The sequence below is a fragment of the Meleagris gallopavo genome, chromosome 1 (assembly GCF_905368555.1).
Source record: "Meleagris gallopavo chromosome 1, MGAL_WU_HG_1.1, whole genome shotgun sequence".
Lineage (NCBI taxonomy): Eukaryota > Metazoa > Chordata > Aves > Galliformes > Phasianidae > Meleagris > Meleagris gallopavo.
In genome coordinates, this window is record NC_139404.1 from 7,738,999 (window position 1) to 7,758,130 (window position 19,132).

Below are 19,132 nucleotides of genomic sequence, written 5' to 3' on the forward strand. Positions count from 1 at the left end.
GTTGGAAAGAATAAAGGAGTTACAGATGACATGCACTTGTTTGTCTGTGACATATTTCTTCTGCTGCTCTTTGTCCTCTTCTTGCACATTTTTAGACTGCTCACAACTAGAAATTGCTATTCCCTTCCTTCTCTTTGCATCTTATATGAAAGGGGCTGTGTTCTTTACCACAGGGTATATCACCCCATGCTGTTGAGGGAATGAGTTGAGGGAACTTACTCTGGCTGAAAAACTATTGAAAAAAAGTGATTTTCTGGTGGATAATGTTTTTCCTAAGCACAAATGGTAGTGCTGGCACCAGACAGGAGTGTTGGGAGAGGAAAATTGCTCTATCCCTGTTACTGTCGATAAGCCATCACTGGAGAATCTTTCACACATACAGTTTATCTGGCTGAAGATAACCTTTTCTAGAGTGATTTTCCACCATAGTGTAGAATTCTGTATTTGGTATTACCACCCATGAAATACAGTGAGATGATCTTAAAAGGTAGCAAATGTTTTACTTATTCTAGAATTTTATTTGTGAAGATGGCAATGCTGTCATCTGCTATTTAATACTTGGTGTTGTGAGTACTGATCACAGTACTGATCGACTGTGGCTCATCCAATTTGCTTTAGAGTCAGTAGATACCTTTTATTGACTTATCTGGGCAACAGATGAAGCCTGGATCAAAGAGTCATTGTTTTACTAAGAACCACTTGTATCTCCAGGATTCAAAAGTAAGCAATCCCAGATGCTTGCAAAATGGCTGGGCAGGTGCTGCACACAGCTTGCTTGTGAAGTCTTGTTTAAAGGGAAAATAATGTTTTTCAGCCAAAGGGCTGCTGGCTGACCTGACCTTTTCATGCTGCAAATGATCACTGAAAGGATAAATAAGATAATGCTAATAAAAACTTCCCTAGTCATTACTGGGCTGATACTGAAAGGGATTTGGCAGAGGCTGAGAAATGGCACTGTGTTATATGGGCATGCGCTGTCTTCAACAAACCATGTGCAGAATGTTGTAGATGGAGTTTCTTGGAGGGGCACAGCCAGCCATCGGTGCCAGCCATGCTCTCTGAGTCTGTTTATGTGTTGAGATGGTGCTGCCTACCTTCAGGTGTGTGCTTTTCAGCAAATAAATCCTTTGCTTTCATATCTGGCTCCTCGCTTTTGTGTTCGACTTCTAGGATGATGATAACCAAGTAGCTGCCTGATAATGACCCATGCACATTAGCACCATTTTATCTAAGTGGTAAGTGGGAGCTTTATTCTGGGAGGTTGCTAAACATGCCAGGTTGTTCTCTAGTTCTCTGTCAGGTTAGGCAAACTTCTATCAGGATTGGTTTAGATATGATAAAAAGATGGACTAAACAGCTTTGAAAATACCCTTCAAGCCTTACTGTCTCTTGTTTAAAGCTCTGCAATAGTAAAATCACACTATTTCTATGGCAGGTGTTTCTAGGAAGCTCAATGAAGGAGTGGATGTCTCTTGGACTAGAGGTTGGCCAAAGGCTGCACGTGTGCATCCAAAACCGAAATGGTGATCCAACATGTAACAGCTGAGTGAATAAGTATCTAAGGAAGAACTTGTCTCACCTGGTTTCAGAAGCTTTGTGGAAACGTATGTGTCTAAGCTAGGCAAATAGCTCCTCCAAATCTAGCTGACCTTCACAGGGAGCGTGGTTGGGCAGTGGCACAGGCTTCCCCAGGCAGTGGTCATGGCATGAAGCTGACTGGAATTCAACAAGTGCTTGTACAACACTCTCAAATTCGTTAATTTTGGGTGGTCTTGTGTGGAGGCAGGAGTTGGATTTGATGGTCCTTATGAATTCCTTCCAATTTGGGGCAGTCTGTGAATCTATGATTCTCCAGATCCAGACATCAGAAATGTGAGGAAGTGCCTCATCTGTCTGGTGACCATCACCCCATGGTGCAGTATCTTGGCCAAGAGCAAGGCAATTCCTTTGTCCTGGTTGGTATGAGAGCTCAGTACATTTCTCATTTCGTCTAGGACAAAGTGTTCATCCAAACAATTTTCTATCAGCTGTTTGTTTCTAAACATTGGTAATGGTTGTCCCTGTTCTGCTGACAGAGCTGCTTGTGGCTCTTCGAGTGTACCCTGTTGTTCTGCAGAGGTCTGTCTATCTGTAAATATAGATAACATGTCATGATACTCACTGGCCTAGGGATAGCCACATGTGTTGACAGTTTTAGAATGGAATCCTAGAAATGATGTTTAAACAAATTAAATAAAAATTTACCAAAATATCATTTATTCTGATTGCTCACAAATATTGATGATATATTTTTGCTGAATTTTGGCTTTTATTCAGTAAGTCTCTTCAGTTCATCTTTAATTTGCAGATGGCTTTGGCAGGATTTCAACCTAAGCTTCTGGTTGTAGAAACCTGGTGCTTGAATTAGGCTCAAGATGCAAATAACCTGATTTTCAGAAAGTCTGAATCTCTGCAGCTGCCTTGTGGGGTTCTAAGTAATGCAATTAGGGCTGGGTTTCTCCCTGCCAAAAAAGCCACAAACAAATTGGGATTCTGGAAAGTGAAGTGCAGCAGAACACGCAGAAAAGATTTCAGGAATTTTGGGATTTAGGAATAAAGGTGGAAATAATTAAACCCCAACTCAAGTTTTCAGCTGAAAAACACCAATGTAAGTAATTTTACAGGAGATTAAGGAAGGAGAAGCTTAAAGCTGGGCATTAAGTCTGAATGGGGTGAACCAGAGCCCTGCTAATGTGTGCTGCTCACTGATGGGCTCGGAATGGTAGGAGCATGGGGAAGGAGGAAATATTCTTTGCTGTCAGAGGATATACTTAGAAATAATGAGTGCAGGAAAAGAGGAGGATGGGCTCGATGCCTGAAACTAATAAGAAACTTGCATCTCCTCTTTCAAAACCAAATTAGGAAAGGTGGCCGATGGGAAACCCTTTGAACACTGGAGTAGTCTCAATGTGTTGAAGGTTTTATCCTTGAATGGTGGTGGTGGTGACATTATGGAGGCTAGATGTGGGGAAGCATAGGTTGGGAACTACAAGTGCCATGTTTCTGTGTCCTTTGGGATATCATGTTCTAGTGTACTCCCTTCTCCTGACTTCATTCTGTTGCTAAAGAGGCTTTTATTTGTGTGATGTTGCTTTTTTCCCCCCTTTAAAAAAAAAAAAAAAAGAGCACAGTTAATCCCTATTGCATATGTAAATATAGATAGCACATGGGTCTGTAAAGATTATGGGTGCTCCTTTTGGCAAACAATATCTTTTAATAGCATTGTATGCAGTTAATCGGTTTAAGCAAATGTATCAGTGGAACAAGCACTGCAAGTTCAGGGAAGGAATAAATGACAGACCTGAGAACAATTGTTCACTTAGTTGGTAATATTATGGCAGGCATTGTAGAAGGCTTTTTTTCAGTCTTTTTTTTTTTTTTCCTTGGCTTATCGATGTCTGTGTTTGTAAAGCAACATGAGCAGAGCAAGCTGTTACATTACAAGAGACTTTTGCTGTTATTTCATAACAGCTCCTGGTCTTCATCCACTCTTTGTACCCAGATCAAATGTTTGGTGCATCAGGAACTGATTAGAAAGGTCTGTGCCTTCTCTGTGCTTCAATTTTGGTTAAGTGGAAAAGGCTACAGGACAGCTCCTATGTAGCTGAAAGGAGGGAATTAGAAAATTGGCGCAGAAAAATAGGAGATGCATTGAAATGAGTGTTTCTGCTCATCCTGGAGAAAGCTCAGGTTGGAAGGGACCTCAGAGCTCATCCAGCTCCAACCCCTGCTGTGGGTTGGTTATCCCCTACCAGCTTAGACTGCCCAGGGTCCCATCCAGCCTGGTGTCGAGCACCTCCAGGGATGGGGCATCCACAGCTTCTCTGGACAGCAGTGCCAGTGCCTCATCACCCTCTGAATAAATAATTTCTTCCTAATATTTAACCTTAATCTCCCCTCTCGTAGTTTGAAACTGTTCCTCCTTATCCTGTCACTATCTACCCATGTAAAAAGTTGATCTTGCTTAAAAACTGGAAAGCCATAATGAGATCTCCCTGCAGCCTTCTCTTCTCCAGGCTGAACAAGCTACACTCCCTCAGCTTGTCTTCATAGCAGAGTCTCTAGGCCTCTGATAATCTTCATGGCCTTTTCTGTACCACCTCCAACAGCTCCTCATCCTTCTTGTGCTGGGACCCCTGGATGTGGTACCGCAGGTGGGGCCTCGTGAGAGCAGAGTCAGTCCATGGAGAGGAAACCAATACTTCTAGAGTTTGGAAAATACTCTGCAACAGACTTTTACTTTTAGAACAGAGGAGTCTGTCAGCTGTCATAAAGGACTGTGAGGTGACAAGCCTAGATGTAGAGGTGTGCACTGGGGACATCTAAGATGACATACACCAGGTCCCAGGTGTCCCTCACCGAGTTAAACCCAGCATTGTACAACATGAGGGGCAGTGATGTGGGGTGGCACGCAGAGAGGTACTGCACTGATGTGTCACTCAGAGAGCTCCTGGAACCTGGTGGCCAGAAGAAGCCTTGGAGTTAAGCCTGCAGGGCAGGGGGTGTGGGTGCCGTGCCATGGCTGCAGGACTTTTGCATGGGAAGCATGGGAGGGAGGCAGGCCCATCCATTGATTTGGTGTTGATGCATTATGGACATAGCTCATTGGACCAATTCTGCTGTTTTTTCTCCCCTTGGAAGAGCTGTGATCAGTGCATCACCCCTTTGACGTCATGTGCGTGCACAAGGGCATCTATTTTGGATGCAGTGTCCTTCAGAGGAGCGTACGTACGTCAGAGGGCCTTTTCTTACAGCTTAGTGCGCAGTAGTGCACATGTGATTTCACTGATTCTCCAAAAACAACGAGGCGAAATTCAGCACAGACTGAAAGAAATGTTCCTGTCTGATTTGGAGACATTTTTCAGGTTGCTATTAACCTTTTATTTGAAATTTAATGCTCAGGACTACAAATTGATTCTGAGTGGCTTCTTGGAAGAGAATCAATTTTCCATTTAGAAAATTATCCTTTTTATTTATTTATTTATTTATTTATTTATTTATTTATAACTTAACCCTGTATGGAGTGTTCAGAGAGATGTTTTCCTATGGAAACAAATTCTTCGGGCCTGAAATTCAAGCCAATTTCTCACATCCCAGGAATAGTGAGCAATAAACCAGAAATGTTATCAGAAATAACAGCTGAACTGGAGGCGAGACAAGTTAAATCACTAAGGGCAAGCCCAGAAAAGTAATAAAGCAGTCAGACTTGTTAGAATTAAAACAGGCCAGTGGCCAAACTTCAAAATACTCTATGTCTGGATGATAGTAGGGAAAAAAAAATACGCATTAAAAGCAAAAACAGAGTAATAGGTGGCAGCAGATAACATCTGGGAATGGCTTTGCTGTGAAATGTTTTTCAGAGGACTGGTGGGAAGAAATTTCTCAATTAGAGAGGAGAAGAAATCACAGCGTAGCAGAACTGTGATTTTTCAGAGGGATGCAAAGGAGTTGTAAGCACCCCATGATGCTGAGCGGCCTTCTTTATCAACCTGCTATATTTGGAAGCTCAGATTGCTGAGGCAGATTAGAAACTCTGAGCCTGGTAAGCCATTGCTAATGGGAGTTTTCCAGCGCTCACCTATGTCACGTTGGCTTTGAGGGTGTTTCTGCTGTAGCTGAGGTGTGCTTCCAGCTTGTAGGGATGTATCTGAGCTACCCTGGGTGCCGAGGATGGAAGCTAAAGCATCTCATGATGCTGAATTATTTGGTTGAACCTGAGCTCTATGCAGGTATATTCACCTTCTACAAGTAGCCAAGCCAACTAGTTTAAAGCTGGCCAGTGGTGCAGATGAAGCTGTGAGCTGCAGTGGATGTCTGCAATACAGCTATCAAGAACTGTGTTTGTTCCTTGGTAGAACTGTGTTACAGGGGAGAGGATGTTGGTGATGGTGGCTAGCAGAGGTTTGGGGGTGTACATGTGTGACCGTGTGCAAAAATCCATCTGTAGAGTCTTCATTACAAGCAAATACCATAAAAAGTGACAAATTCCATGCAGTGGTTTTCAGTCGTACAGTAGAATTGAAAGTCAGGTAGAAAAGAAGTTTAAAAAAAAAAAAAATCCATCTCTTCCATGAAGGAACTGAGCACAGTAGGGGCAAAGACAATGGAAAAAGCCTGTTCAAGAGCAAGACCATGCTGCATAACCCCCTTGTGAGCCTTGAAACTCCTCTGTTGACATGGCTACCCACACACAGGGTTAGGGCGTTCAGGGGGAAGGACAACTATTGGGTCCATCTTTCCTGGAAACTTTATCTGGCTGGTTAAAGCTGGAAAGATTTACACAGAAGAAGAAGGGGAGATGGAGACTTGAGTCTTCTACCCAAATGGAGAAGGAGAGAACAAAACCACTACTTTTGAGAGGGTGGGTGTGAGAGCAACCTGAATTGTTGACACCAAGCTGCTCTCTATAATTTCAATCAGTTGTCCTAGTACAAAATAGAAAAAAAAAGTTCTGCACATGAGTCAGATTCAGAGGGTTTCAGTATTCTTTACTCTGCTTTCTTCCAGTCTTGAGTAGATAATAGTTAATTTTTATCCTACGTGATATGAATGATGGGATGGATCTGTTACAGATTTGTTATTTATATATTCTGGTTGCTTTATAGGTGGATTTCCACATGACAATTAACTACTTTTTTTTTTTCTGTTCTTTGAAGATTGTGTAATGAGATGAAGAGGGGAAAACGCAAATTTAATTGAGTATATTAGGGGTATTGAGAATGTGTTATATTTCGTGTATGGCTGTGGATTAGATAGCATCTTCTTACAGTTTGCTGTATTTCTGAGACAAGTAGTTTTTCTTTCCAGTGTACTGTTAGTTGGGCTTCTAAACTATAAGTTGAGCCATAAAGACGTTTTTTGAACCATAAAGATATTAATTCCAGTGCAATCAAAATTTTACTTGCAATTCCATGCAAAATACCAAAGGCTTTAATGATTTTTAGGTAGGACTTTATTAACATCTAAAATGGAGAACTATGGTTAGCAGTAGGAGAAACATTAATTCCATTGTTGTTAGTTTTTCTATAAGTAGAGGAGAATTAAAGGGGTTCTCTTTGTGAGCCAGCAAAATATTTGCAGGGATGCACTAACCTGAGCCAGAGCCAGCGCAGACTTCCCCTTAGTCTAAATTGACCAAGGAGGAAGCCTGTGTGACTGCTTTAGAGACAGAAGACTGACCAATCCTGCTAGGGAAACAAAATTGTATTGGAATTTGTGCCCCCTTTCTTTTGCAAATCCTACCTGCTTTTGCACTTGTGCTTTGTGATTGCTCTGCAATGATCCACAGTGATCATCAAAGCGGTAATAGTTCTTCAGGTGGCAGCTACTTCCTTTCTGGTTTAATTATAACCGAGTTTGCTAATCACAGTCTTGATTAATGATCTTAATATGCAAATGCTGTGATGAAACTGAAACTCTTTCTAATTGCTTGCAGACAGATTACCACTTCGAGTACACGGAGTGTGACAGCAGTGGTTCCAGATGGAGGGTGGCTGTCCCGAATCCGTCGGCAGAGTGCTCTGGACTACCTGACCCCGTGAAAGGGAAGGAATGCAGTATGTTGGCACTTTCTATATTACAGATTGCTCTTGTCTGCTTTGTGCTAGTTACCCTACATGGCAGTGATGCCAACAAAGCCCTTTAGAAGAGCTTTTAACTCATAATACTACTTAACTCTGTCACCAATGTCATGAGTTAGTCCTTCCCTTCTAGGCCACCCTGTATGCCCTTCCAACCCTTCCCCTTGTTTCTTGGAGCTGTAGAGCAGGGACTGTCTTTGCAGTGCAATTTTACACCTCGTTAATACCTGCTACAGGTATCCCTGTAAGCTAATTTACAGAAAAACCACAACATCCATTAAAGAGTTGTTGCTCGTCTTGAGCTGCGATACTTTAATTGCTGCAGCTCTCCTGTTTATTTGTAGTAGCAGCCAAAATGGTGACCAACAGTGGCCAAATTGCATTTGCGTAGTGTCCATGTTCTCATCACGTGCATTATATAACTGATAAAAAGCTAAATGCGTAAGTAATGGTAAATGTCCTATTTTCCAGTGTTATTTTCATGATGAAGCTCTTACATTTTTATCTGTTTATTTATAACAAGTCAGAGCGTTTGCATATCACTTGGTCCTCTTCCTTTTCCAATATGTTAAAACACTTCATCTTTGCACCTGGGTACATAAATGAACTGCTGCTCTGCAAGTATATGTGAACAATTCCTCGCTATTTGCAGCTTCCCAAGCTGAATGCCCTTTCCCATCTCATATCCCTGCTCTAGCAATTCTCTTCACAACAAATCCTACCAGTACTTTATTTTCTCAGTAATTTCTACCAGGGGCTGTAAATCACTGTGTCTGACAAATGGGAAGAATGATGGCAGTGTCCTTTCAGTTCTGCTGTAGCAGAGATGACTTTTTATTCACTTCTGACTCTTCCTGTAAAGGTTTATTGCTTATTTCATTACACGGTGTGCTCCAGCATTGGGCACATAAATGTTTTTTGTAGCACTGTTGACCACAGTAAGATTTCTGGCTGCCTGCAAGCATCAGCTGAAAAGTTGCATGTGTCATTCCTGGTGCTTGGGTTTTGTTTCTGAGGTTTTAAATGTGGGATCTCTGTAAACCTAAGGGATGTGTTATTCAATTATAGAACTGTAGAAGTAGGTAGCACTTCATGGGATCCCATAATTCATCCCTCAGCCCAAACAGCTGTAATACCTGTGATTGTGTGGCTGATGTTTGGCTGGGCTGTTGCCAGGATCCTCTGATGATGAAGTGCCCACAAACACTCCAGATATTTACTCATATATTTTGTTCTATTCATTTTCCCTCCAGTTACAGTTTTTTTTTTTTTCTGCTTTTGAATTTCCCTTGCTGAGCTTCAAGCCTTTTACTTTTTGCTGCCTATGCGGTAAGGAGCAGTTAGTGTTATCCCTCTTGATGCACAGTCACTTCTGGTGTATGCTGAAGTATGTAGGCATAAGTCATTTTTTCTGTTGTACACTGTTTCTTCGTAAAGCTTTTGATAAATGATTTAAGGTGTAGAAGCATTACATTCTTCACAGCTTTCTGGTACAACTTTCAACAAAGGATGCATGTACTTTGTTTCATCTTCTCTAATTTGGGTGTGTTGCTGCTCTTAAATCAGCTCCAGAGAAAATTCAGCTGTTTTATAACCATGGATGAATCTTTGGCTGTTAGATAGAGGAGATCTTTATGTGTTGATCAGCTGTGATATAATATACAAAATACAGGATTCTGTTCAGTACACTGGAAAACTCATCTCTGTAGATGCTTTTCCTCCCTGTAGTGTTGCTTTTAAGTCCCATGGCAATTCAGCTGGTTTGAGAAGCAATTGGATAGTTGATTTTTTTTTTTTCTTTTTTCTTTTTTTTTGAACAGAGCTGTCTGCTTTCAGGGCTTCTGGGAGTGCAGCAGAATTAATGTAGTTCTTTTTTTTTTTTTTTTTTTTTTTTCCCTGTAGTATGTTATAGCTTCAGGAGATGTCTGGCTATATCCTGATTGCAAAAGTCATTTTAGATTTCACATCTCTTAGTCTTTCACCTTTTGCTTTAAGGGCAGCTAATCTTCCTGGCTGAAAACATGGTTCTACCAGCAGCAGATAGTTACTGTTAGAGTACACTTGGAATATCCCTCCCCTTTGGCTTGGCTAACCTGATGGGTTTTATTGCAAAATACCTGAACCTTTTCTCATAGACCTAGAGTTGTTTTGTCTCAAAGCATATCAAGAAATGCTGTAAGTTTGGCATGTCCTTTGAGATGAGTCTTTCTGGCCTTTCTGCATTCTTCAGATTCTGATGCATCTTGTAGATTCTTCCCTATGCCTGAGTGTCCTGCTTGGTCTCCTCCTGACATTTGGTGGAGTCCTGGGCTCCCTTGGATACTTTTATCTTTCCTTCAGCCTACAGACCAAAGGTCTGCAGTATAATCACCACAGGTGAGATCATGTCCAACTTTGGATATCCATTATGTTTAGAAGATGTGAAATCATAGAATCATTAGGGTTGGAAAGACCACTAAGATTATCTAGTCCAACCATCATACTATGCCTGTGACTGCTCTAGATCATGTCCCTCAGTGCCACATCTACCCTTTTCCTGAACACCTCCAGGGATGGTGGCTTCACTACCTCCCTGGGCAGCCTGTGCCAATGCCTCACCACTGTTTCTGAGAAGAAGCTTTTCCTAATATCCAACCTGAACCTCCCCTGGTGCAACTTAAGGACATTACTTCTCATCCTATCACGGTTAGCTGGGAGGAAAACTATATAAGATCTATTAGTCCTAAGATACAGTTGAGCCAACTATCCTAATACTTTTAAGAAAGGATTGCAGTTGTATAGTAGTATGAGTTCTGAGGGCCTTTTTTTTTTTTTTTTTTTTTTTTAAACACATCTGCTGTTGCTGCTGATTTCATGATGTTTTGTTTGCAGTTGTTTTCATCTATTTGGAAGTGCTTGCCACTTACGAATATCTTCTATTGATCTTTGCTGCTCCCTGGAAACAGAATTGACTTGTAAGCTGTCATTAATTTTGGGAATATTGCATAAACTTCTCCAGCTTCTAAATGCTCAGCAGTCATTTTGTTTAAATTGCACCTGAACCAGGAACTGGAAAGGTGATACAACAGTATGTTAAACATCTCCAATCATCGTCATAAATATGTCTAGACTGTGGTCTCCAGTGGAGTGCAAAGACTCTTTGAGATTGCTAAAAATGTATTAGCTCAGGTGTTCCGCATATCTGGAGCAATCTAACTGTGGCACAGAGCTCAGTTGGTGTCTCAGGATGTCCTCATTTTCAGGATATTGTGCTTTACTGCTTTTCATTCCAATGAACCTATTTAAAATTAGGTTTGGTGTCTCTGAGCTCTGCTGTGTTGTGAAGTGTATGCTGACCTGTGGATAGTGACCCACTCCGAGTGCCTGCCAGCATATCCTGGTGCAGCTGTTGTCACCAAATCATGCCAGAATTGAGACTTTTTTTGGGTCTTCAGAAAGTAATCAGTGACACTTAGCTGCAGAGAAGACAGGGCCCCTTGAGAACTAGTCACAGGGTTTGAAGTAGGAAGGACTGTTATATTTTGACTGCTTTATGCTCTCAGTATAGGATGAAGGATTTTTGGCCTTTTTTTCTTGCTGTGAGAAGCATAATAACCCACCTTCCTCTCTGGCCATCCTTTCTTCTTCATATTTACACTCAGGTAGAAAGGAGGAAGGACCCTCATGCACCAGGTGTTTGTGGTGCTGTAGGAGGTGCTGCTGTGCCATGAACCAGATGTGAGAGTGATGATGCAGGAGAGAATCTTGCTTGCAATAATGTGCTGGGACAACATGACCTTTCTAAAATTCAATCCTGGCAGGAAACCTTCCCCTCTTTTTTTCTGATCTCCTTGTCTTGTGAGGCTGCAGTCATTGCTGTTTTCAAACTCCACGTTGGGACCAGCCTGCTTTTTGACATTCAGCACATTGTGTTACCTCCAGGCATGGCCACATTGCACTGCTTGGCCACCTCTCCCAGAGGGCACTGCTTTTCTTTCTTCCCTCCGTGCTCATGGTTGTTCAGAGATGACTCATACTTCTGACACGAGCCTGTCACAGTTGCAAGAAATTCTAGAAAGATGCAAATGAAATGTGTAACAAAGATTTTGGCTAGGTTAGAATGCAATATGTGTTACTCCTGACGCTGGTCTTCATGGATCTCTGCCTCATGCTTAACATGTCCTCTGCAAGCACCGTATTGAGAGCCTTTTGGGTGATTCCATAGTTCACTGGTCCTGGTGGTGTTTGACTGACGGTTGAATAGGTGATCTTAATGGTCTTTTCCAACATTTTTTTTCTATAGAAGAAAGTGGAAGGACTGAGAGCCTCCTTCCGCCAGTGAAGTTTGGAGTGTCTGAATCACTCCATTACTTCTTGATGATTGGCAGTGTGCTTAACTAATTTGGTCTCGCTCATTTTTAATTACCAGAGCTCTCACTCTAATCTCCTTGTGGATCTGATAGCAGCAAAAGAATTTAATTGATAAGGATCTCTGCCGTCAGAGCAATATACTTGGCTTTTTAAATGGAAAACCTTTGTGACAGTCAATGGGAGGAGTTTGCTTTTGGGGCTAAGTCTGAAGACCCATAAGGCTGGTATCTCAGAAAATGGTTCATTGTGGTGTGTGGGCTTCATGTAGTTTTTAATATAGACCTTTTGGCCTGATGGTAGGAGCAGAATTTGGTATTGTGTTCCCACTGACTCCATGCTACAGTGTGTCACAGTTGTGCTTTTCTGCCAGCCTGGCTGTATGCTGCATGTTTTACACTCAAATTGAATGTCCGAACTCAGAGCCTTCCTTTTCTACTTGTCTCCTTCCCCACATCTCTTTGTCTCCTTTCACTCCAGTACAACACAAATATCTGGTTCAGACCTTGCCCTTACTGTGTAGTGCTGCACTGATTCACTCTTCAGAGCTGTTTTCATCAGCGAAAAGGGCTTACAGGGTTCACATTTTGACCTCAAATTTTTTAATATTAACCCTCTTGTTGGACAAAATGATGAGTTTTTTTTTTTTTTCCCCCAGCCTAAACAAAAAGAGGTCATCTCCTAAATACCTGTTAATTTTAGCAGTGCTTTGTGTATAATAATGAAAATGTGCTGAAAACAATAAATAGAACAATTTCAAAAGGAGTTGAATTTGCTGTGTTCAAGGGATTAAAGGGTTGTTAAGGTCACTATCAGAGTCATCATCCAAATGCCATATACAATAACAATGTTTTCATAAGAAAAAAGGCACAAAATTATTGATAATATGGAAGAACTCAGTCATATAGAATGCCATGCAGTTATTAAGGGTTCTGCTTAGAAAATTCCACTCTTACTTGGTACTACTAAGGCAAAAGAAACTTTTGAAATCAGAAATGTGCTTCCATTTTAAGGCAAGGTGTGTAAGCGTGCACTGAATGGTAATCAAGTGGAAAGCTCCACTGACTTTGGAAAACACAATATCCTTAATTACAATGGACTTTTGCTGGGGCCTAAGAGCAAATTTTGTCCTGATTTATTGCTACTGAGCTGTTTGTTGAATTTATTCAAACTTGTGTAATTTGCTTCTAGGAAACACAGGAGGAGATATGGATCTTTCTGCTAATTACAGTGTACTTTAAACACAATTAGGGCAAGTGACCTTTTTAAGACTTGCAAGTTTTATAACACTTCAAGGCAACTGAGATCTGCAGAAATTTTTATTTTACCATTCTGCTTTTGCAGTAGAAATGTAGTAGAAGTTTAAACTTAATAAAAACATTTAAAGTTTGATATCCTTTCCATCTTTGTTAAGATTTGGTATCCTGAGCAAGTAAGGAGTGAGCCAGATCCTTATTCCCTTGAAATCAGTGGGCACCTGTGAATTTTATAATGTATGATGTATGCACGTACACATCTGTGTGGATGGATAATATGAACTGAATACATCTGGGAATACCAGTGTGCTTGTGCTACAGCCTTCTGACATAGAATGTTGCTTTGTATCTGTTCATTGTCAACTTGTGCTTGTATTCAAGCAAATTCTATGTAGTCTTCATGGTACATAATTCGTACTTCCAGGTTTTTACCTAGAATTTTGAAATTTGGCTGATGAAGCCCTGAAGATAGCAACAAGAAGTTTTAGTAGTTTCTCTAATGTTTACATTATTGTGTATGTAGATCATAGAACAATTGAATGATCTGTGTTAGAAAGGACTTCAAAGATTGTCTGCTTCCACCTCCCTGCCATGAGCAAGGACACCTTGCATCACATCAAGTTTCTGAGGGCTCCATCCAAACTGGCCTTGAATGCCTCCAGGGATAGGGCATCCACAGCTTCTCTGGGCAACAGTGCCAGTGCCTCACCACATATAGATGTGAATGTATATACAAATACCCTCAAGTGAATAATGATATTTGTTAATGCCATGTATTTATGTTATACCAAAATCATTTATTATGGAATCAAAAAATTAATTGTCACCACAGAGTTTTTGTCTTAATATATGAATATAATACCTACTTTTCGAAAGACTTAAGGAAATCTAGAGTTATGACCAAACATGTATATCCCACAAATCATCAGAGAGGTTATTTGCTTATTTGATATTAATTGAGGATTATTTTTTGGTCTCATTAAAGATATTTGAAATGACTGGGATATCTCTTTTTTTCAGCTGTAAAGAGCAAATATGACATCAGCATAGCTCTGAGGACTAGGCATATATCTATTCTCATTTTTTCTCATGGTTTCAAAGCACTAGATCTTGCCTTCATCAACCTTGATGCACTATTTTTTTTCCTTCATTTTTCTTGTCTTTCAGATATTGCTGTTTTTGGTATTCACCTTGGAAGAAATAATGAGGTCAAGCTATTAATGGCTGCTGATGTTTAACCATGTCATTTAGATCTGGCATAGGCACTTATATACTTATATGTGGTGACAGATGTTGGTGGGTATCCTGAGCTGTAGGAAAGTGCTATTTTGAGGCAATATTCAGGAGATGTATTCAGAAATTCTCTCATTCCTCCATCTTTGAGATCACTTACTCTAACATCTTCTTCCCTCTCAGCTGCACAGCCTTCATGAAACTGCTTGTCAACATATAAGAGTCCATCCTTGCATATGGAAGGTTGTTCTCTCAAACCTGAAAGCCAAAAATATGGATTATTTATGGGCATGATTATTGAGGGAATTTGGGTATTTTTCTGTATGTTTTAGATTTGTCCCTTTTCCTGTTATGTTCTACCTAGCAGTTAAAGATCACAGAATCACAGAATTGTAGGGGTTGGAAGGGACCTCTAGAGATCATCGAGACCAACCCCCCTGCCAAAGCAGGTTCCCTACACCAGGTCGCACAGGTAGGCGTCCAGGCGAGACTTGAATATCTCCAGAGAAGGAGACTCCACAACCTCCCTGGGCAGCCTGTTCCAGTGCTCCGTCACCCTCACCGTGAAGAAGTTCTTACGCACATTCGTGCGAAACTTCCTGTGCTGCAGCTTATGTCCGTTTCCCCTCATCCTGTCTCCACGTACCACTGAAAAGAGACTGGCCTCACCGCTATGGCCGCCACACCTCAGATATTTATAAACCTGGATCAGGTCCCCTCTCAGTCTTCTTTTCTCAAGGCTGAACAGACCCAGTTCACTTAGCCTTTCTTCATAGGGGAGATGCTCCAGGCCCTTCACCATCTTTGTGACCCTCCGCTGGACTCTTTCCAAGAGATCCCTGTCTTTTTTGTACTGGGGAGCCCAGAACTGGACACAGTACTCCAGATGAGGCCTTACCAGGGCAGAGTAGAGGGGGAGGATCACCTCCCTCGACCTGCTGGACACGCTCTTCTTAATGCACCCCAGAATGCCATTGGCCTTTTTGGCCACGAAGGCACACTGCTGGCTCATGGCCAACCTGTCGTCCACCAGGATGCCCAGGTCCCTCTCTGCAGAGCTCCTCTCCAGCAGCTCATCCCCCAGCCTGTATTGGTGCACGCAATTATTCCTCCCTAGGTGTAAGACCCTACACTTGCTTTTGTTGAATCTCATCCGATTTCTTACTGCCCAACTCTCCAGCCTGTCCAGGTCTCGCTGAATGGCAGTACAGCCTTCAGGCGTGTCAGCCAATCCTCCCAACTTCGTATCATCAGCAAACTTGCTGAGGGTGGCCACTATCCCCTCATCAAGGTCATTGATGAAGATGTTGAACAAGACCGGACCCAGCACAGACCCCTGGGGGACACCACTGGTCACAGGTCTCCAGCCCTCTATGCTCTGCCAGTCAGCCAGTTCTCAACCCACCTCACTGTCCACTCATCTATCCCACACTTCCTCAGCTTTGTTATAAGGATGTCGTGGGAGACAGTATCAAATGCCTTTCTAAAATCAAGGTAGATTACATCTACCGCTCTTCCCCCATCCACCCAGCATGTGACAGCATCATAGAAGGCCACCAAGTTGGTCAAGCACGACCTCCCCTTGGTGAACCCATGCTGACTACTCCTGATAACCTCCTTTTCTCCCAGTTGTCTGGAGATGGTATCCAGCACAAGCTGTTCCATCACCTTTCCAGGGACAGAGGTGAGGCTGACAGGCCTATAATTACCCGGATCTTGCTTCTTGCCCTTTTTGAAGACCGGAGTGACATTGGCTATCCTCCAATCTTCAGGGACCTCCCCTGTTATCCAAGACCTCTCAAAAATGATGGAGAGCCATTCGGCAATGACCTCCACCAGCTCCCTCAGCACACGTGGATGCACCCCATCAGATCCCATGGACTTGTGGACCTTAGTACTGCCTAGGTGCTCATGCACGTCCTCTTTCCTGACTAAAGGGAAGTCTCCCATTCCCCAGACCCTCTCACTAACCTCCACGGTGTGGGATTCCTGTGGGAGAGCCTTTTCACTGAAGACGGAATTAAAGAAGGCATTCAGTATCTCTGCCTTCTCAACATCCCCCGTTACCAGAACCCCCCCCTCACTTAGTAAGGGGCCCACATTCTCTCTAGTTTTCCTTTTGCTGTTAACATACTTGAAGAAGCCTTTTTTATTATCCTTTATCACTTTAGCCAGATTCAATTCCAGACGGGCTTTAGCCTTCCTTGTTGCATCCCTGCAGGCCTTGACTACATTCCTATATTCTTCCCAAGTGGTCAGACTCTTTTTCCACATTTCATGGACCTTCTTCTTTCCTTTGAGCTTGCGCATGATCTCCTTGCTCATCCACACAGGTCTTCTGCCACCTTTTCCCGATTTCTTGGTCACAGGGATGCACTGATCCTGAGCTTGAAAGAAGAGCTGTTTAAATGCTGACCAGCTCTCAGAGGCCCCCTTACCTTCTAACACCCGAGCCCACGGGATAGCTCCAAGTAGGTCCCAGAAGAGATCGAAGTTGGCTCTCCTGAAGTCCAGGGTAGCAATCCTACTTACTGCTTTGCTTCTTCCACTCAGGATCTTAAAAGATGTATGAGAGAGAAAGACAGTACATGATTTTGGCTCTACAGCTAATTATGATATGAACAGCAAGGAATTAATGCAACAATGCCACGAAGTGAAGATGTTGAGTTGGCAATGGCGTGCATGGCAGCTTGAGAGCTGCTACTAAAAGTCTCCAACAGATGTGTATTTTCATTTCTTTTCAAGCATCACTGTTAATGAGCTAATTTCCTCTGTACATGAGCAATACAATGTTTTTGGGGAAAAAGTCACATTGTTGACTTTTCAAAGATCCTTTTAGATAAATGTTTTAAAAGTCGGAAGAGTTTGCACTGAATTCATGGAGTTTAATTCCCAGGGAAGAGTTACTGAGAACTGTGTGTTGGTGTATGTATTGAGGCTTCCAAGGGGAAAATTGGTCTTAGAGTCTTACGATGATTCCTTTGCTCTATTTTTGTACACAATACAATTCAGTAAGTTAGACACATAATCTACTGAATCTGATTTCTATTTTAAATGGAAAGAAACTAGCAAGACCGTAAGATTTGCTGTGATTGAGGTATGAGAGGCAAACAGAATGTGTGTGTGAGGAAGAGACTGTGATCACAATGAAAATTTTGACACATCAGCTGAATAGGATGGAGGTAGTTGAGTGTAGACATTTTCATGTGAGTCAGTATTTGAGGCCCAGTTGCAATTCAGTCCCTGGATACCTCAAGCTCAATGCCATTGCTCAAATATAGCTGTTTAGGATTCGTTGAGATTTCTTAGTGTTTCCTATCTGGTCTACAGTTGCTACACCAGAAGGACATAAATTTCCTCTCATACTTGGATTGCATTTGCTAGTCTGCAGAAGACAGTTCAGACGTCATGAGACGCCATTTGCAGCAACTGCTTTGGTGGGTGAGCAATTGAAATAGGCTCAGTGGCATCAATCAATAGGGAATGGAGAGTTACTCACCTCTAGGTACATTTCCTCCTCTGTTCCCCAACTTTTGCAGTGGTGAGCCATTAGGGTGACTGTTGTAACAGCAGCTCTGTTTGCTAACTTCCTGGGCATGACTGTCTTCCTTCTATGTTCTACTTCTTCATGAATTAGCTGAATATTCCAATTCCAAAACCACAGCTGTCAGTATCCATCCAATGAAATAAAAGTGATAATAAACTCTCCCATATGCCAAGCCAGCTGGGGGAAGTGGTACTGTTCCTGTCAAAGAGAACAACTGGAGAGAACATTGATTTATTTTGTCATTTCTTGGATAGAGGGAAAAAATATTTACTCTTAAGAAAAGGAAGCATCCCTTCCACAGAAGTTACTCTTTACCAGGTTACCTCTGATTTCAGTCTGATCACATTTCAAGCCCAAAGAAGGCTTGACAGAGTTTTCCCTTAAATTAAGATTCGGCTTGGTTCCTGATAACACATTGGGATATAATGACTGAAGAAAACCAACATCAATTATTCACAGTCTATTGGAGAAACCTCATATAAATTATTCACGGAAGATATTCTGAAGCTGGCTGAGATTACAGGAAACATTAATAATAAAGCAATGAGTTGTTTCTTCCTTTGTTTTTGTTTTTTTCTACTCCTCCTGTACTGTGGTTGGGTATTGGCTCCATGTTTTGTGGACTACAGTGTCCTAAAGTGGCATTGAACAGATGGCTCAGTTTGCTTTCCCTTGGTCACGTCTTCCCTTCTAGGTTTGTGGCATGCGTCTGTTGAACCCAGCAGCTGTTTGGAGGGACAACTGCTGCCAACCTTATATTGCTTTTCTCACCTACAATTTTTTCCTTTGCCTATGGGAGACTAAGATAACTGAGCTCTGCCTGAGGAGGTGACAGCATTGCATCTCAAGTGCAGGGGTTTGGGTTCTGAATGAAGAACAAATAAATGGAGGGAGAGAGCTGGAAAGCCAGAGTTTGAGGTTATCTTTGTGTGTACTTTCACTCATTTAGGTACTCTCTGCTGCTCCACTGCTACCCCTTCTAATGTTATAATCAGGCAAAATCCCGTCCTATGTTGTTTTTGTTTTTTAGTGGAATGTATTGTGAGCCAGGGGAAGGAAAGCATGCAAACATGCCCACACTCAGAATAGCTGAAATAATTTTAAGTATCACAATTAAGAAATGTCTGAAG

General features: G+C 41.9%; 1 protein-coding gene across 1 annotated transcript in view; it reads left to right on the forward strand.

The window, feature by feature from the left end:
* Positions 1 to 19,132, forward strand: part of ELAPOR2 (endosome-lysosome associated apoptosis and autophagy regulator family member 2) — a 95,160-nt gene that overhangs the window by 38,039 nt on the left and 37,989 nt on the right. Inside the window, exon 2 of the mRNA XM_085216300.1 lies at positions 7,475 to 7,595. Within this exon, the coding sequence (XP_085072426.1) occupies positions 7,475 to 7,595 (121 nt within the window). The remainder of the gene's footprint in view (positions 1 to 7,474; positions 7,596 to 19,132) is intronic.